Consider the following 21,184-nt stretch of genomic DNA (forward strand, 5'->3'; position numbering starts at 1 on the left):
ACTGTTTGGCCTATTGTCTCTCTCTCTCTCTCTCTCTCTCTCTCTCTCTCTCTCTCTCTCTCTCTCTCTCTCTCACTCACTCTTCCACCCCTCCACACTTTCCCTCTTCCTAGCAACTGGCACCTAATTGGCGAACCTGGTGCACCTCCTGATTGGCCCCAAATACCACAAGTATTTGCACAAATTTGTCCTAAATAAAATTGTATCGGTACCACGTTACTACCTCTCCCTTTCTGCTAAAAATATGGATGAAAATTAAATTGACCGATAGGAAAGGGACAGGTAAGACGACTAAGGTTCCCTAAATTTGACCCACCCTCAGGGAACTATTTGTCAGTGGCCTCTATGATAAAATGTGTCTGTGGTAATGCGACCATCCCCATTGCAAATTGTCTCCGTACCCCAAGCTGTAAGAAATGATCGAGACACCCCCATCTACCCAAAATGCCCCCCAGTTTGTGTCAGCTGCCCTGAACGAGAGCCTGAAAAAACGCCCCCTGCTCTAATTCACTGTGTCCCTAAATTGTTGTCCATAAGATCCCTCCTTCCCCGAGGATAAGTTTAATAATTATTGCAAACCACCCCTCCCGAGTTTTTGTAGTAACCAGGTTGCGAGGATTTTTATAGAAAGTTAGAAAGATGTATGCAAAGTTAAAAATTAGATCGAAAATCGAAAGACCTTGTTGCTGTAAGCCTTGCTGAAAATAAGATGTTTTTTTTTTTTGATGTAATGAAGACTTGTTTAGCCTATGTTCATCCCTCAGAAGGATGCCTATCAGACTATGGTGAATAGCACGTTGCACTTTTTGTAAAACACAAGGCCCTGAAGACCAGCCTAGCTTTTCAAGACTTGTACTAGGGAAGTGGGTCTCTGCCAGAAGAACTGACATCTACTATAATAGACATATGACAAATGAACGTAATAATCATCAAAGCGTCAAAGAATTAGCCAACAAAAGGAAGTTGTAAGGAATCCAGCAAACCCATCATCAATTGTTTATACGTCAGTCGCAAGAATCTCCAATGTAGCGAGTGCTTACCCCAGTTGCTTGGTGTTGGGAGAGAAATAGACTTATGTAATTACCTTCTTCTGCAATATCTCTAAAGACTGTCTTTTCAAAACTCATTTAAGGGTATCACTGTCGGAGGAGAAAGAGACCGGATGTGGGAGCACGCGGCCTGACTGCGGATTGTGGAACATCAGCGACGGAGGCCGAGGCGAGACCACAGCAGTAAGGAGACGCCGGACGGGGCATTGTTTCAGACAAAGCTAAGGAAAGGGCTGACCTGAAGCCCCTGCTATATGATCAACGTGTGCCAAAAGCCCCCGCTCTCTGAACATGGTTACGGACTCGCCTGTCGCAAAACTCTCCGCCTCCCCCTGATCTGTTCCCGACTTGGCCTTGCTCCATCCCCTCCTCCTCCGACCTACCATAAGGACTGTTCACACCCGCACCTTTCCATCCGAACTCCCAAGTTCCTCCAAATCCTACTGAGCTACCCAGAGAAGAGTACTCCTTGCGTCAGAAAGGAAGGAACTCCGACTAAGTAGACCACGGACTATGTTAAAACCCAGAACGGTGACCTAGAACTCCACCAAGGGTCGCCCCCGAAGAAAAGATAAACAAAGTTTGTGGTTCTGCCCGCTACCAAGCACCTTGAAGATGATGGAAGCAACAGGAAATGCCCACCACAGGGACTCAAGAAACGAACAGATCTCACAATTCTGGAACAATTGCATTTTCCATTGCAAATCTATGCTCTGCATTACGGAGGGAGATGCACCTGCTCCAAAACCGTAACGCATTCCTCCTACGAGGTCTGACGAAAACCAAACAGAATGCACCCCTACCCGCAGACCCTCAACGACTCAATCCACATGAACATTTCTGTTGATAGGTAATCCAGGTGCTCAACAGTGCCGACAGAAGACGACAAAGGACAACAAGAACTCTGATATATATTTTTACTGTATCTCATCTCTCTCCCAACCACCATTGGACTGACTATGCACCCGCCGTATACAAAAAGGACTTACTTATATGATAACTTACCAGTTCTTATTCTATGATCTGTACCCAACGCCCTCACTACGTAATTCTAGTCTGATATTGCATTACGATGACTTTTTCTGCAACCAACTTAACGATGAACGCGCCTACTAAATGATGAGATTTTTCAATATGATGTTGATAATGTGATGTTTATGTACAGTTCTTTCGCCTAAGTCCCCTCTCCCTTACTTATGATCGCTGCATATAGGTGTAGATAGGAAATAGGCCAGCAAGATGTCTTGGAAATGTTAAAGGGAGGACTGTGGAAAATAAATACAAACTTGGTGAACATTATCGGCGCCATCTTGCCCCCCCCTTTTCCAAGCCCATTCGTGCGCGTAAGCGGCAGCCATTTTGAGCACCATGGCCTCCCTGCCCCTCGCTGATAGCCAGCGCGTCTCTCTCTCTCTCTTAACCTCGCAAGCATTCCCCCACACACTGACAACCCCCGCTCTCTCTCATGCCTAGGGTCATAAACCCCTCTTCAGCGCAGCTTCACCACTGAATCCCATCCTGTTCCCAGCGCGACACCTCCCCTCATTCCTTTCATGGCCTCAAACCCTTTTGATGCAAACCCCTTTTCCTGTGTCCCCGTTTGTCTTCCCTGTTCCCAGGCCGCCACCTGGCTCTGCGGATACTGTTTATTACCCCGTACAGTAGGAAGCTTCCCCTCCCCATCAAAAGACCCCCGAACCGATCAAAGCCCCCACCCCATGAGATCCGATCAACCCCATGCATTCCGTGAATCGGCGGAATGCCCTGCTGTGCGACAACCATCACCTGTTGTGACCGGGGTGGGGAATCCAACTGTAAATGTATGTGGGAACGGGTCTGAAGGGGAGATTCCGAGGATGTTCTTTCAAGTACTAAAGTATTGCGAGAATGTGTTATGTGCAATAAAGGTCATAATCCCTAGTATAAGAGGCCAGGCCTCAGAGATGTGGTTAGAGCACCTCGTGACGATACTTGCTGTCTGAATTGATGTGTTCTCCTCCGGAGAGAATAAAATCCTCGTTTCCTGCCTTCCAGTCTCCAGCGCCTGCTTCTTCATTGATTAATATTGGTGGGTCATAGAGGCGATACCGCCGGGCAACATAAAAGGGTCTTTGGTTACCGGTTGTCTTTGGAACCCTTCTTAACAAGAGCTCTCCACCTAACAACCAATGATCCCATCCTGGCAGACTGGTCTGACCACCTTCTAATCCCCTTCACAGTGTCTTTACAAACTCTAAAACCTCTGGCCAACAGTTGAAGGTAAAAATCAAGTTTAGGTACACAAGCAGCATCGACATTAAAGCCCAGGCTATCATAACCCTTCGAAATCATATTTCGATTACTCACCAACTTGACATCAATGAGTCCACAGACATAGTCAATAACCTATTGTGTTCCTTGACAGAGGAGTTTGCATGCCTCAAGATCAAATGAAGAAAACGCAACCCCTATTTTTGGTTATCTAAAGAACTCTGAAGAAAGGAAGCATCTCAGAAAGCTTGAGAAAGACTAGAGACAATCCCCCTCCAGTCTAAGCGTAGATCAGTGAGAAAAAAACTACACTCAAATCATATCAGCAATGCTATCCCTGGCTCTATCAGTAAAGGCCTCGCCATACAACATGTCCCCGTTTGGGCCACCCTGGTCATATCTTCCCTTGAACAAGGCTTATTCCAAGATGGTCTAAAAGTTGGCCACATTTCCCCGTTGCTAAAAAAAAAAAATCATTGGACCCCCGTGACTGTAAAAACTTCCATCCAGTGTTCATTCTTCTGTTCTTAGGTAAGGTGATTGAAAGCTGCTAGTCTCCCAACTGTCACGCCACATTCACACGAACAACTTCTGTGATACTCTGCAATCTGGCTGCAGTCACGACTGCCGCATCGAGGCTGCAATTTTGCAGATTCTGGAAGGTGCCCTCCACATCGTCGACACTGGATATGCATGTTTTCTTGTTCTCCACCATCTCTCCATTGTCACTCCATGCTCTGATAAAGATCCTGAAAAATCTAATGGGGATTGAAGGTGTATTCTTTAACTGGCTCACCTCCTATCTAACAAACAGTTCCCAAGAAGTGAAAATTGGGAACTCTGTCTCTTAGTCAGTCAGCCTGCAACAATGGGTTCCCCCAAGCTTGATTGTCTCTCCTACCCTATTCAAAGTCTCTTTGCGACACCCATGAACTCAGGTATCCTCTTCTACCTGTATGCTGATGATACCCAAATTTGCCTGAAGGTCACATCCCCGGACGACATCACTCTCCTATCCAACATCTTGATAAAAAACTAGTCATGGATGCTACCACCTCAAACTATACCCTGTGAAAATGGAATTCCTTCTGATATCAACAACAACATCCAAACTACATGTACAAAATTGGATGGAATTCCTCCCAGCTTTGGAGTGGCAATCCCCCATTGTTCAGAATGCCAAGTCACTCGGTTTCATCCTCGCAGTCCGACTCAACCCCCACAATCACATCACAGCAATGGACAAGAACTCCAGGTTCCAGCTAAGGCAGCTCCCTGGAATCAGGCAGCTCATCCCAGAACAGGACCTAAAATCGGTTGCACATGTGCCCAGACTGGACTACGGAATCTTGCTCCTCTTAAGCATCCTCAAAGTTCACTTAGGTCCACTCAGAGTAGTTCTACATGCTGTGGCATGCCTAGTTATTGGTGACAAGCAATTTGGCCATATCACTCCCATCCTGCTAGCCCTCTAATGGTTGCCTGTTAGGGTGATGGCCATTTTAAAATTGCTTGCAATGCATCCTCCTCGCCGGCATACCAAAAGAAAGATTTTAAAATATGGCACAAAACACAGGGTACTAGAAACCTCAGTTTCCTTCTCCTGGAGCCCCCACTTTCAAAAGAGGGGACTCATGTACCAGCACATTCTCATATTCTCCTTCTGACCACATGCTATGCTACCTTAAAAAAAAGAATTCCAAGCTCTTCTCTTTGAAAGACACTTACGTTAAACTCCTTTTGCTCCCACTCACTCCTGCCTTGCCATTTTGAATGTTGTATATCAATTTAATTACCACAATGATTATCTGGGATCTGCGCTCGTGTCTATCTTTGCCCCCAATAACTCTTCAGTTTGGGTCTCAATTGTACTCCTGCTATGACGGTATGGTAATTGTTTGGTAAGTGTTCACTTGAAAAGTGCTCAGATGCCTCTGGGCCAAGTCCAAGCTATATAAAATCACAAAAATAAAACAACAACAAAAGTAATATGAAGTGTTATAGGAGACACCACACCTGTGATACTCTCAGCTTTCTGTATCCTCCTATTCCCCAACTGTGGACAAAATCTCTAACTTCATAAAAAGGTACTACTGTCCCTTCCTGCCAGATGGGGATACTCAAGCCTTTTTAACCACTCTATTATTTTGAAGATGGTCTCTATGGTATTAGGAAGGACTGTACTCAACACAATGTTTTGGTATATAGACTGTAGGTACCACTTGCCGGATGAGCAGTCAGTGCGCAGTGGACTGATGATACTGAGGAACTCACTCAAACAGCTCTTAATTTGTCATTACCCTCATTATTGCTGCCATTCCAGCACCACGGAGAGATGCTCCAGAATACCAGCACAAATGGAGTAAGCGAGAACAAGATCCTTCAGCTCCCATAGACCTCTTAAGGCACCTTCAACACCAGCCATTGGTGAGCTAGTTGCTGTACCTACTCTCCGCATTTTTTTTATTGTTCTGGCCCCTGCTGTATACCAAACTCAAGAAGCTGAAGAAACTCACATATTTAGGATCTGATGCACAATGGACCAGGAACGCTGTGGCATACAAATATGACTTGAATCAATACCTTGCAGCAGAACTCTGGTGCAAAACCAATCGCACAGCTTCTACAGAGCACGTCACAATCTTGTTTTGATTAAAGTTTGTTTTTATTCTGTCGGTTTTCCCCACATATAATCAAACTTTTCTTGCTTAAACATGATGAAACAATCCACATATCCTTTAGCTTCACATAAAATAGTTGTGCCCATCCAGGCCTCGTGCTACTTCACGTCAAGAACACGTAATTCATGAAAGACAGCTATATTTATATTCCCAATGCATTTCGGGCCCTTTTTTTGGCCCTTCATCAGGGAAAGCTCCTTCCAAACACTACCGGCACACCATCAGTGATGCGACATTCATCTAGCTCTAAAGCAGATACAAATATTACTTCCCATTTCCACTGTAGGCAATTCTCAAACTTCTTTCAAGTTTCTCACACAGATTATTGATACGCACCAGCGTCTTTTCTTTTCCCACAGACAACTTCCGAATTACCCGATATCTAGAGCTACAGCAGATGACATTGACTAGCAAACTAGTCTTTTCCTCCAGTCAGTACTCTAGGCCTGACTCAAGATCCCCAAGTCAGGAAGTCCTAGCACACGCGGATGTGCAAAAAAAGATTCATTTCCATCGCATAGCCATTTGATCTCAGATTCTTAGTGCAACTAACTAACCAGAATACACATTTTCCCTTTCTCTAATTCACATGGGGGCACTCTACAAATTTTCCACCAAGTAGGATCAAACTATGCCTGCAAGTTGTTTGAAGAATGCTTTAAGGTGCATGGAGCACGAACCCGATCTGTTTTCTATTTATGCATAAATGGTCGCTTGTTATCCAGGTCCTATTTAATTATGAAGATGAAGTTTGGCAATTTGTGTCAGAGTTGACTTGTACATTTATATTATCTGACTCTTATCGTGCTACATTATACATCTTGCCACTTTGTTCTTCCTGCGTTTTCCCCATTATGATAATTCACAACTTTTGGATCAAAAGGAGATGTCCAAATGCAAACAGATCTTGACTCTAGTTCCATATTACTGATTTGTCTCACATTCCTTATTCATATATTCTGCTAAAGAAGATATCGCCCCATGATTCACAGCTGGGTACCATGGTCATAACCTGGTGCTCGTTGAAGATTGTCTGACCTATATACATTACTGGTGCTGAAGATGTACGAGTCTAATAGTACACTATTTGTCCTAGTATTGTAAAAATTTGACTCTTCCTGCACAGAGGGCTCCAAGGCATTAAACCTTTCTATTTTCAGCACTTTGCGTTTAGATGCCCTGCTGTACAATAATAGTTATTTGGACAGAACTGCTGCTGTCCAACTCTTTATGACGTTGAAGTCTGGTGCACACTTTACAAAACGATGTAAATAAAAAAACATGGGGTTCTTCTAGTAGGTGCCAAACTGGCCACCCTGGAGCTTTCATATTCACTGTCTGCTTTTTCTGTGCCTTAAACTCTAGCAGTACCTTAAAAGTGTCCCATTCTTTCATTACCAGCAACCTAGGTTTAGAGAGAGGGCAATATAATGCCCTCTAGGGCAAACGATTTCGATCACCTGATTTTTGGTCTAGTCAAATACACAGTATAAATACCCAGGATAAATTTCTGGTGTATGCACAGCAGATTTACACTCAAAAGACTACCATAGCAGGTAGCCACCATTTGCCTACATCTTAAAGCACCAATGAATAAGGGTTGCTAAACAGTTAAGCAAACACTATTGATCAGCGCCCCAAAAGAATGTGTTGCTCTCTACTGAAGGAAAACTATCCTGAAGCACTTGCCTAGAGATACACGGCACTGGTTGCACCTACAAGGGGGAAATCTAGAGACTGTTACTGTAGTAAGTGTTATCATGCACTGCCTTTAGTGATAACGCCGGATTCTAATCTCATCTTTTATCTCATCACACCATTGCTAAGAATCCTCGACCGACTGGATCTTTTTATCTGCAAGGAAGTGTAAAGGAGAGTACCCAATGTCGTTATCACAAACAATATGCACAGATCAACTTAGACTCGGAAAGGACAACTGACTCCAACTTACCATTCAAGGATTTTATTACAAAGCCGAAAATAACTGAACATACAAACACCTCATTACGAGGTTGAAAAAATACATGAGCACTAATACAAAAAACATTCTATGTACCAATCTGATTTGGTGTAGCATTAAAAAGGATCAATAATTCTAGGAAAATTAGGCAAGCAACAAATGCTCCAAAGTCTAAGTCAGTCTTCACTTTTCTTTTTGATGTAACTGATGATCAGTTAGATCTATCCCTACGCTAGCACTAAGGTGACATTCCTGCTTAGCATTTCCCAATTCAAATCGAGAAAAGGTGTCAGCTTGTTAAGACTTCCTAAGACGTACACTCACGTTGCATGAATCAATAGTCAAAGCTGAGTCTCTCTTCTAAGAATCAATCCCTTCCTTCCTTCCTAACTGCTCTCTGCTCCCATCTGCTCTTCTCTGCCACTCCTCCCTCGGGGCACTGTCACTAATACAAAATGAACAATCAATAGAACACGCCCCCGAAACACCTCCTTTGGCTGAACACCTCTGAAAGGTAACTTTCCAGAAACTTGCACTCCGTCCAATAACGGTTGGTACAACCTTGGGTCTCAGGCTTCTCCTGAGAGCTTCCAATTATCAGCATTCCACGATACACTGTAGCAGGTCTCCTCCATACCTAACTCCTAAAACAGAGAGCATCAAACTAAATAACAAAGACGATGTCCTTGCACCTGCAACTGAAAGCATGTGAATCTAAATAACCTTGCACGTACATCGAATCTGCTGACTTCCTTTAACTAAGAGCGCTTCCAGAGAGACACATTTCGGGCCTACATAATTCAGCCGACATAAGAAATAATTAGGCCTTCCAGAGCAAAACATTAACATCCATTAAGGCCTGTACATTTCAAGGATTACACATTTTAAACAATGCATTTATAAGAATTGCATTTCTTCACTTTAAAACACAATTAGTCACTTCTACACGTGCAGACTCTATAATGCACGTTTAACTCTTATGCATTTTCATTACATAAAATAATAAGCTAAGCATTCTGAAATAAGCAATTACATTCATATGTCGTTTACCATTTTCAACTAAACTAAATTCCTAACATTACATTCACATTATTCGTTATTACATTCACATTTCTAACTATTCTCTGTTAACATAACCCATGAGTATATGTGGGTGCGGACTATCAGTGATTATGATGCACCCCTACAATTTTCAAAACATCTTAGCGCTCTATCATTAGCATTATTTATTTATTTATTTGTCATTTGTAAAGCGCCTGAATCACCCCACATGGGGTATCTCCGCGCTGAGGGCGCATACAGGTGAGGCAGTAGGAGTTTAGAAGAGTGAGGTTTTTACACTTTTCCGAAAGCTTAGATAGTTGGTGCAAAGGCGTATGTCCAGTGGAAGCTGGTTCCAGAATTGAGGAGCTAGATAGGAGAATGATTTACCTCTCAGTCTGGTTCGCTTGATGCGAGGGATTACAAGAAGACCTTTCCCAACAGAGCGGAGAGTGCCCGATGATGGGTGTCTGGACAGTTTGTTCGCCAGATATGTGGGACCCAGCTGGTTGAGGCATGATGCATTGGGGCGAACGGAGTGCTGGGATGTGAGGCAGTGTGCTCCCACCCTTTTCAGATACATAGGCTATACCCTGGCCTACCACTAGAGTAAATATAATCTAAGAGGGAGAGTGAGAAAAATTATGAGGGGTCATTCCTGTAGACTTTTTCATACTTTCAATTGGACTTCTATGGTTCACAAATAATCGCCCATGTTTTTCCAAAACTAAAATTATGAAGTGAGCTTGGAGGTTTGCATCTAATGTCAAAACTAACGCCTTTTGATCGATGGGGAGATCACTATGATGCGGATGCCAAAACTATGGCAGATGTTATGGCTGCGGGGAGGGGTGGTCTTGGTAGGGAAGGCAATGCACAGGAAAAGATGCTGTTATGGAAATATGTGTTTAGGGAAATAAAATGGTTAAAACCTATTGGAGACAGTTCCTAGATCAAGTAATGTGATTAGATGGAAAATAGGTGGAACAGGTAGCCCAGCCATAGGTTCTTTCAGGCCCATTACGGCCAAACAGTAAGTGCCAAAGGTATTATCCTTTCCAGCTTTGGCTTTACCTGTGGCATCTAGACAGGATTCCCTGGAAAGAAGTGAAAAGGAGTAAGAAGTTAGTTGGAAGAGGGTCACTCGATTCTAAGGTCAGTTGAAAGCCTAAACTGACAACCTAAGATCATTGCTAGCACAGGCCTCTTTGCTTTGGAGACAAAGAAATGTACTTCTACAAAAACAAGACTAGGGCTATAATATGCCATTACAATTCTAGGCTGGTGTCAGTGCCCAAAACAGAAGTAGGTGGAACGCAGAGAAACAGACACATATTTAAAACACTTTACAAAACAAAATCTAGATTTTGACAAAGTAATGCCAAATAACTTCAAGATGATTGCAAATAGTACAAAACAAGCCATGGCAAAAGCTATTAGTAACGCCTGCGGAGCAACAGCGGATGCTTCCTCATTGCGGAGATGCCGAAGAGATGAGCCCGGGAGTGCAGGCAGAGGTTTACATCAGTATTCAGGCAAGTGATGCCACACACAAGTAGCATTGTGATCGGTTTTACCCGAGGATGCTTTTAAACAGCTCTCGACAACTAATTTCCATAATTCGTCTTTCTTTAGGAGCGGTAAAGTTTGCAAACAGAAACAATAACATCAGAGTTCTCCACTCCACAAGAGGTTAACTAAAACAACAAGCAAAGGCATAGCCAATAGGTCTCGCCCTTTGGACCTGGTAAGAAAAAAACTGAAGTATAAGGCTTCACGGTTACATTTACTTCGTATTTAGGATGCAGTAAATGTAAACGTGAAGTTTTACACTTTATTTTTTAAATTTTTACTTATTCATTATTAAACTTGGTAACACAGAATACCCAAATATAGCAATAAAAAGCAAACAGGTGAGCAGTACAGCTTTGCTATAGCTCTTCAATCCCTGGGGGTACAGTACCCAGGATATTGTGATGCGTGGCTAAACACTTTTAAAATCCAAAAGGCAAGACCTATTGGCTTTGCCAATGCTTGTTCTGCTTTGTTCATGGAAAGGCACCTAAACTGTTCCAAACATTCTGTGTATAAATTAAATCAACTACAAATAGGGTCAATACTTTTTGGGCTCTTCGTCCAAATACTTTGGTGCTGGAAAACCCAAATCGAAGGTATCACGCAGCCTTAACTGCAAGACTTACTGACAGCAACTGTATGATGCTCACCACCCAAATGGTTCTCCTCACAACAAAAATTGTTTCCTTAGCTTTATTAAAAACAAGTGCCTGATAAAATAATTAGATACCCTAATAACAAATTGAGTACTAAACAAAAATAGCCCTTACCTTATCCAATATGAACTTGTTCAAGTACGGCATGTATCCCTGGGTGGAAACTGGTCCTTCGTCGTCATCTCGAAAATGCTCTTCCAGTGCCACAGGGTCATGAGGAACATTGAGCAATGTGCACAAATTGTGAGACAGAACCTAAAACATAGCAAAAGATTTCTTCCTTAAGGCTCTTTCTAAAACAATGAGCTTGTTTACTTTCTACAACAAATACACAAGTAATGTGGAGAACATAAAACATGTTTCAATGAGTTAGCCATGTGATTTTATTATCTCATTTACCCAAGTGTGCAGCTACACACGACAACTAAAACCCACTAAGAAAAATTGTGGCTAGTCAATAAAACTGACTAATCTACTTTAGAAATAGGAACTTTTTATTCACTGCACAGAACGAGACTGGAAATAAAACACTGGAAGCAATATTTCAACTTCCCTGTTTAGCTGATAGAATGACGCAGAATTGGAATTTAGATGGTTGCCCGTGAAAGATCTCCAGTCTACTGGAAGCCAATAAACATATCTGCATTACCCAAAATAGATGATGAATATCTTTACAGTTCATTATTGACGGCTATTCAAGTTAATAAAGGACCGTTACCACCGAGTTTTAAAGATATCGAAAATTCTACATTCATGACAAAAGCGAGGCACGTCTGAATAGTGAAAAATATCTAATTGTATTTTTCACTGTTAATGGTCATATGAAATCAACTTTATGAGATTTTAGTCATTCCTGGAATATCTCATTACAGGGATAAACATAGCTAATGATTGGGATTCCACCTTTGCATAGCATCCCCTTTCCACGTACATTTCCTGATGCCATCCATCATCATTAACATTTAGTCAAAAAAAGATAATGTTTTTGGTCTTCCATTTTAATACGGGAGAGTAATTTTTGACGGGGGCACAAATCAATTTACAGACAAATCTCATGTATAAATTAGTAATTTGTGCTCATATAGGTAGCCATCAGGGGCAGCTCCTCCATTGGAGCGGATTAGAGACGTCTAAATTAAAATTTCCCCAAAACCCAATCGTTTTCATCCTTGTCCGAGTCAAGCTTCAGGAGGAGGGTGGGGGCGCTGCTGAGTGACAGCAGCAGGGAGGAGGGTAGGCTGTCTATGTACTTCTGTTTAAAGTGCACATCTGCTCTTGAGCACCCAGTGAGGCTGTTCCCTCCAATCAGGTTCCTGCTCTCACGGCATGAGAGCAGCGCCTTGATTGGTCAAAGGGGTTCCAGGAACCAGCTTCCAGCCCCTGTGGAGGTCTGGAGCGGAGACAGTACGATTTTTTTTGTGTGTTTTTTTTCTTTTGCACGTCTCTCCCCGTAGATGCCAGCCACTACTGATGGCCATATCCTACAAGATAGTTATTGGAGGTACTTCATTTTTCTGTTTGACTATCCCATCTTCCAGCATAAAATGTACGGGCTTTAAAATAATTTGTTTTGTGAGTAAAATGTGATGAACTGTAAATACACAGAATTAGCATTTATCATCTACAAAAAGTATTTCTGAATGTATACTTCATAAACTACTACATTCCAATTTAAATATTAATATCTTTTTAAAAGAGGTAACAATACTGGTAAAATGGTTACTTTTTATCATGTAGCAAAACTCGTTAAAATCACGCTCCAGATTGAATCAAAAATAATTCTACTAAACTGTAGATTGCAAGTCAGATGGACAGTCTAACATCCCATGGTTTATGTAGGATCCTGCACACACTTTAGTTCTCTTCACTGTAAACTGTATTTTGTCCTATTCATTGTTGCTGTTCTGTAGTGCTCAGTGCCAACTAGGTAGAGGACTACCAACAAAGAAACAACACATAGTGTCTTTTTCTGGTTGATAATTCCTGGTTTGAAAATATTGGTAGTAGCTATTTATCATTTGTGGTCATTCTACCACTTTCCAAATAACTATGTGGTGTATGATGTCACATAAAGCTTAGGGAGCCATACCGCCAATGTGTGTACACAGCTACACTGAGCACAGGAAATACATGCCTGCTCTTGCTCGTGCCCTGGCCACGTTCAGATCTGAGCAAGTAGTGTATGTAGGCTTGGCTTCCACCTGGGACTCCCTTAGAAAAACCCCTAAAATAGGAGACTCCACTCGATATCAAATCTGGCTGGCAATGCAAGAAATCGAACGTACGTACTCGACTCCAAATTTGGAGAATTTGGGTACAATGTTAATGAGATTTTCAAATCGACCGGAAAAAGAGCAGGATCCAACTTTGAATTGAAACAAACCATGAAAGTTCAAGAAAGCTGTATGGTAACAGTATGCCTGCGTTCCACAGCAGGGATTGCTCGCTATCAGTTTAACATGGCACAAGGTACCATAACAGTTTCTTGTACCAACATTTAATGCTAGTAATGACTACAAATGGCTATAAATGCGCACAAGAAGACAAGTCCTGTTCTCTTTCTAGTCGTTTCAGCAGATGAAATATATGCATCTTTAGCAAACAGATGAAAAAGTCAGTAAAAGACCCAAAGGCCCTTGCTCCTCCCTCAATTAAAGCTACTGAAACAAACCTTAATCAACCACCTAGCCAACAGATGACAACGTTATCAGAGCAAGAGAAATACAGACTGCAACAAACTAAATGTAACTGGATGGATTGTGCAATTTCTCAAATAGACTAGAAAAAAGTGTCACTCATAACTTTTTGTAAACTTAGATTCCGATGGTCGACCCACAGCCGGAAGATGCACCTCATCTACAGTGCAGTGAGATATTTAAATGGAAGCTTTTCTGGTGTATCAACATGTGATGGAATTGCATCCATCTCTATCGCTATGAGCTATGTCTATATGGTTGGGATGCAAACAACTCTGGATTGAAAGAACCTTCTAATGCATACTTAGCTTATCAGTAAAACTTTATGGTTTACAGAAATGTTAATTCACGAGGCTATTTCTGAACAGATTACCGCTCTGGCACCTTGCCTAAAAGTGCATCTCACAACTTTCCCCTTATGCCCTTTTATTGCTTGCGCTTCACAACTAATGGACACACCTAGAGGCGGATCCCAACTCTTGATCAATATACTATGAAATGTTATAGACAATTTCTCTGCAAGTGGTGTTGTTTTTAAAATTTGTAAATTATTATTTTGCCAACCTGGCTTTTATTAGTTAGTTTAAAAATAACTAATGTGCATGAAACGTGAACGTTTCATGTTTCAGCAGCAGTATCGTTGCGCTCCACTGGTCCGATAACCACAGTTCTGCAAGCTCCTTACAAATAGCCAAGAAAAAAAGTAGTTGCACTTCTCCTTTCGATTGTGCAAGGCCATTTCTGTTTCAGGGAGTCGGCTATAGCCCACCCACGTGACACTTTTTACAAATGGCACTTTTTAAAGCCACACAATGATACATGTGTTTCTTTATGTGCGATACTACAAAGCTGTCACTGATTATATGTAGAAAAATACATATTTTGTGCCTAGTATAAAAGAACAAGCATTGGCAAAACCAAAAGTCTCGCTTCTGAGACCTATTGGCTTCGTCAAAGGTGTTTACCTATTCTGTGCAACATGGCTATACAACTAAAAAAGCCTATAATGTAGCTGACTGTGTTATGTTGTGGGTGCACGTACTACACACACATGTCTAGAAAATGGAGTAAGTGCAAATGGGAAGGGAGCAACACAGACTTTGCGAGTGGAGACGAGCACCACGGAGGGCAATGATAGGGAAACACAGAGTGTAGGGAGAACGAATGCAGCGGGTGGAGGCAACAGAAGCAACACAGAGGGGGGCGGTGAGGAGAAGCAACGGGCCAGAGAGCAACAAGGGAGAAGCACACAGACGAAAAAGCCAAAGAAGAGAACACAAAATCAAGCAAAGTATGGCGGGGGAATCGACAAGCAAACGGGCCAGAGAGAACAACACAGAAAAGTGTGTAACACAGATGCACTCTCGTGGGGTGCTTAACCCAAAAGAAAAAAAGGTAGTGCTTGAAAAGCAAGCAGCGGAAGCATAGAAGCTAATTAAAAGAGATGGTAAAGAGACTTTGCTCTATGTGAGGGCCAAACACAAGATTGGAAAGCTGGACAAGTTCAACACTAAGAAGCAGGGAAATGAGGGTGTCAGGAAATAACAATAATGGTGAGCAGTGGGAGGGCTCCAAGCCCCTGCATGCTCTTGTTAAGCTAACAGTATGTTTTTGCAAACAGCTGTCTGTTAGGCTCGACCTAAAAGATAATGTACAGAATTTGATAATAACATAACCTTTTCAGAGTTAAATAAGAAGACATTTAATAAAAATATATTTTTAGGAGAATGATGTACAACAGCATACACAAAGATTGAAAATATATTAAAACATCTATTTCTATCCATATATAAACATCCTTATATGCACACACCAAGGAGGAAGTGATACATAGTAAAGCACCTGAACAACCAGATCTTACTCGCCCAGGTGAAGAGTAGCTCTTTGTGTGCATAAAGCAGCATCAAACAATCTCACTCTGTCCCTCATGAAGGATCAAATATTAGTATTAAGTTGAAGGCTATCAAAGAAAGGACAGACATTGTACCCGTACGAGCTTCAGAGCACTTCTCAAAGAACCTGGACCTCAGCAACACTTAAACATTGTCTACTACCACAAAGAAGGTCCTGACTACCCCACTTCAAACCCGGACACGTAGTGCCAGGAATGGACCAACTACAAGTCCTTGTTGTCTGTTCTAATTGGGGTTAAATCAGTGCATGGCATAAATGTCACTTGTCTCAGGTAAACACAAATGCCAACCGTCTTGTGGATAACAAAAATACGTTTCCACATGTCCCTATCGACATGACCAAACTCCTCAGTACTATTCTTCCTATTGCTTAGTTGGAATTGTGTGAAAGATGAACACCAAAAATAGAAAGAAAATATACACTAGTTTCCTTTCAAATCCTTGCAGCCCATCACAAGGTGGAAGGCTTTGAACGTCATTCAGACCACAACCAAAGGTGAAGGATAGTCAGGCTTGTCTGATATCTTCTCTATGTACATGACTACAAGCAAATCATCAATGCAGAGTTTCATCCCATGGCCATCAACAGAGGGATGAAGTTGTTTTCTATGGATCAACTTGCTGTAAAATCTATTGGCAAGAGCGTCCCAATCTTAGGGAAGATGGCATTTGGTTGGAAACCAAGCATGAACCATAAAAAATAAGCATGCAGAGAAAACAACAATTGCTGTCATTGGAATTCTGCCTTAGTCACATTTTGACCACCTGTACCACAGCAAGGGAGTAATGCTTGCTTTTTTTTTTTTTTTAATAATTTTATTGTTTTATTGCAAGGAAATACAGCAGTACAAATTTACACAAATAAAAAGATATCCACATTACATACAAAAATAATTATACAGTGTATATAATTCAAGCAACATAATTAATTAAATCCATTCGGCAATTGGCGCCCACATTTTCTCCCCCAAAGTTCTTCTTTTAACCCCCTTTAGCTTATAGATAGCAGATTCAATATTATACATAAACAATAGTTTTTCGCGCCAAGTAAAGAATGAAGGAGGATCCGGACTAATCCATTCCTTAGTGATACAGGACCGGAATGCAGCCATACATATAAATAAAAAATAAGAAATTGGTTTTAACCTAATAGAGGTATGGTTCAATGACCAATAATACCAGTTCAGCAGTTATTTTAATCTCACATTTAAGAACAACAGAAAAAAAATGTTCAATTTGCTGAAAAAACGTGCTGAGTTTAGGGCAAGAAAAAAACATATGTAATTCATCAGCTGCAAATAGCCCACAGCGGCTGCAGTTCGTTCCCGTTGTCGTGCTCCACTTAACAACTTTACTTGGAGTGTAGTAAAGATTATGTATACACATAAAATGTTGGGATTTCATCATCCCTGTGATCAGACAGTCTGAAGCAGCTTTAATAGAGAGCAAAATATCGATATCAGGTATGCCTAGGCTATTAGCCCATTTCAGCTGACATTGTCCCAGATCGTCCCCACATTCCTGAATCAGACTTAAATAAAGAGTTCCTATCCAGGGTTTTTTCTGCAAAAGTTCTAACAGCGGAATTTCCGTCATTTTAGCTGAGGAAGTTGATGGGTGACTCTGTAAGAAGGTTCAAAGTTGAAGAATTTTAAAAAAAAGTCATTTCTTACTTAAGAAAAGTTGTTCATTAATTCCTGAAATGAAACAATTTGACCATTACTAAATATGGCCGGGATGCCTGTTACCCCCTCCTAACACAAATCCCGAAGGATGGGAAGACGGACGCAGTTCTGAACTTTTGGAAGGCGGGAGGGAGTCACCCTCCCGGCCGTATTTATTAAAATATGAAACAAAATTAAAATATTAAAATAAACGTTTCATATCATGTACAATTTTCATTTATTACATTTCGATGAAGACATGTTTATTGGCTAACCTTAACAAATCTCTAGTACAAAGGTTTTCCTAGCCAAGTCTAACATCCTGCCAATGCATACTTTCTAAATTAAAATTGTACATCCTAGCATTACGGGCCAACGGCAAGGTCGCAACCGGTGTCAGATCCCTACTACCAAAACTCTCGCCCTCACGGTGTGAGTGGCGGCCGCACCGAGGACTGTACCCTCTGTGCCAACTCCAATTTCCCTTGTCATGCGGGCCCCCCATTTAACTCGACGCCATCTTAGAGGTCGTCCGAGGACCCGTGTGAGGTGACTGTAAGAAGGCAGCGTGGACTCCCCCTCCCACCCCACACTGTCTATCACATCCGCCGTCGCGGATATCCGGGCCCCAGGAAATTCGTAGGAGGTGCATATAGCCCCCTCCTCCCCTGGAAGGGGCCTATGGCCGTCTTCCCCTAGGCGACCCATACTTAGTGGGTGCCGCCTCCCCGTGGGAGGGGCCAATGGCCACCTCCCCCCGGGCGCTCCCATCCATATTGGGTGGCGCCCCTCTCTAGGGACCTTGAAATTACTGCTCACCGATCATGACCTTACCGCCCGACCAAAAAATAAATACGACATTTGATTACCTACGAAGGAGAAAATTATGCTGTTTAATTGCAATATTTGACAATGCTACGAAAAAACAGTACATTCAGACATTCATCATATCACTAAACTGGACCTTCATATCCTGCTAAACAAAGGGGAGAAGATGTTATCAAGAAGATAATTACTTTATTGCAGTACTAACATTGCTATAAGGGGCTGGTGGGTGGGTCAAAATTGCTCCTTGTTCCGTTGAGGGCTCACGTGCAACGAGTGGGTGCAGCTTCCAAGCACAGGAACAAGAGGATGCTTCTTCGGATTCCCGCTCTCTTTATCCGTCTTCGGGAGGGCGTGAACCCTCTGCTGGTACGCCTCCTGGGCGTGGCCATCGGTGTAGGTGTCTAGGACAACCCCTCCTGGGCGGGAAGAAGGCGCGCCCCGGCTACGCCGCTTCGGGCATACCAGCCGTGACACGCCCTCCGCCCAAAGTGGTTTCCCGGGGGGATCCTTCTCCCCTTTCCCCCCCTCTTATGACCCTTGCCAGTATGATACCATGTGTTTGTGTGTTGTTGTTTTTTCGACAAAATTATAAAAATTAAACCTTTAATATCCTTCTAGTACAAGTTTTATGCTCCACACTACAATGTGCGTTCAGAGATTGTCTTAACAGTGTACTGTCTTGCTTTATTCTTCGATAGGTGTCATAGCGGCCGGCCCTGAGGGGTTGTAGGCAGAGGCTGTGTAATGTGCATTTCATAAATAAAGGTTTTAAAAAAAATAAAAAAAATAAAAATTGTAAACATATAAGAATAGCTCTTGGGTTTTTTTTTCCTCCCCCCGATCACGTTTTTGATTAAAGGGAAAACGATGAGCTCTTATAATTTCCTTATCCTCAGTCCAATCCCTTAAGATCTTGAAAGGCATCTGAGAGCATCTCTACGACAAACCGTCGAACATCCTTTCCCTCTGACTGTTCAGCCACTCCCAAAATACATAAGTTATTACGTTGTGCGCGATTTTCCAAATCGGTCAATTTCCAGTCAATGTCTTGTCTAGTACTGTCCAGATCCTTGATTGAGGTTTTTTGTGAGGATAATTCATCTTCCACAGCAGATATGCGGGCTTCAGTCTCCTGTACTCTTAAATTGGTTTCAGTACTAGACTTAGCCACACGGCGAACAACATTCTGTAGCTTACGTACTGCTCCTTGAGTACGAAGCCCTTCCGCTTTAGTTTCTTCTCTGTGAGCCATGATCAGTTTATACATGGATGTCTGTAATTTGTATATTGACTTTAATGTAATCTCTTCATCTCCCTCCAATAGCTCTGGAGATTCAGCATCAGTTTCCGAGGCCAAACCAGCCCCTTCCCACTGTGGTTGATTTATAGCCCCTAAATTTTCACCTGTGAGGGGATTTCTGACCTCTACAGCCCTACGAACAGTATTAGGAGCTCCTTCATTCAGCAGAAAATCAGAGCCAAGTAGGTCTTCTTCAGAAATTTGATTACAGTCATCGGCCCAGTCTTTTACAGTTTGATGATCCTCATTGTGTAATTCCTCATCAAGTTCCCCATCAGATGTTATCGACACATCAGACATGGAGAAGAATTGACCCCCTGATCCAATGGAGTCTGCGTCGTTCAAAGGCTGTTCAGGTGAAACTCTAACTTCCTCTACAGCTTGACAAAGTTCAGCTAGATCACCATCACCCACTCCCTCTACTACTCCAGCTCCATCTCCAGCTGTTGGTAAAGTTAAGTTTAAAGAGGGTTCATTTGAATGAATTGCGTCGTGATTTTTAGAAGTAGCGTCAAATGAAGCATTAAATGATGTCTGCTCATTAGTGTTACTCTTAGAGGAATTAGCTGTGTTTTTTTCCTGAATAGCTCAGGTATTACAGGTTCTTTAATAGTCCCATTTTGTTGACGGTTTCGGGTGTCTGTTTGTGTTGCTGGCGTTGGTGCTATTGTAAGTTTTTCCGCAGTTTTTTCTGCAGTTTTTTCCGCAGCTCTTGGCGTGGTGTTTAACGGATTAGCTGAATTAGTGACAGTTTTTTTTACACCCCTACCTTTGGGGGCCATTGCTGTTCCTTAAATCGTTCAGAGGCTAGAAGATGTCTTTCTATGACAGAAATCCTTATACTAATTCCAGCAGGTTAGCTAACCTTATAGAATAACAGAAAGGACAGTTTATAACGGTGACAGAGCGTTTAACTTGAGGCTTAAGGGTTTTGTTGTCTTGCTATATTTTCCAAATAGCCTACAGAACTAGTGGTTACTGCTTGTTAACCCAGACACAAAGTTGCAATATATGTAACAAAGGCTTTCAGTCTCCTTGATTTATTGACTCTTTTTAGCCAGTTCACACAGCTCCGTCAAGAAATATTCATAGAGCTCTCACCTTCACCCGCAACACTGCAATACACCAAAACTGAAAGTTCCTGTGTCTATCGTCTCACTGCCTCGCAGCCTCCAAGCGTTATTGCTTTCTTCCCAAACATCACTGCTTGTGCTGCTGTTAACGCTTACAATCGCGGTATTCAACCTCAGAGCACAAATCCAAACATCCACGGAGAACTTCAGCCAGCTCCCCGACTCTCCCCAAGGCACCGTAGCTCGCATCTCCGACCACGGCACAAAGTGAATCCACGCCCTCACACCAACCACAGAAGCCTGGGAGAGCCCGAAGCGCCAAAATCCAACTCGGCAGCGGCAACAGGGAAGCCAGAGGCCCAGGCGCTCCCGCCTCTCTCACCGCCTCTCTCTCAGCTCGCGTCTCCGACCGCGGCACAGCAGCCACACAGCCTCGCAGCCTCAGACAGCAAAAGAGGCTTCAGCAAAGTTCATAATGCCGCCCACAATACCGCAGCT

General features: G+C 42.5%; 1 protein-coding gene across 1 annotated transcript in view; it reads right to left on the reverse strand.

Annotated features, from left to right (window-relative positions):
- SWAP70 (switching B cell complex subunit SWAP70) overlaps positions 1–21,184 on the reverse strand; it is a 367,323-nt gene that overhangs the window by 287,706 nt on the left and 58,433 nt on the right. Inside the window, exon 2 of the mRNA XM_086955967.1 lies at positions 11,327–11,467. Coding sequence (XP_086812093.1) covers positions 11,327–11,467 — 141 coding nt within the window. The remainder of the gene's footprint in view (positions 1–11,326; positions 11,468–21,184) is intronic.

The sequence above is a fragment of the Lissotriton vulgaris genome, chromosome 2_1 (assembly GCF_964263255.1).
Source record: "Lissotriton vulgaris chromosome 2_1, aLisVul1.2, whole genome shotgun sequence".
NCBI lineage: Eukaryota > Metazoa > Chordata > Amphibia > Caudata > Salamandridae > Lissotriton > Lissotriton vulgaris.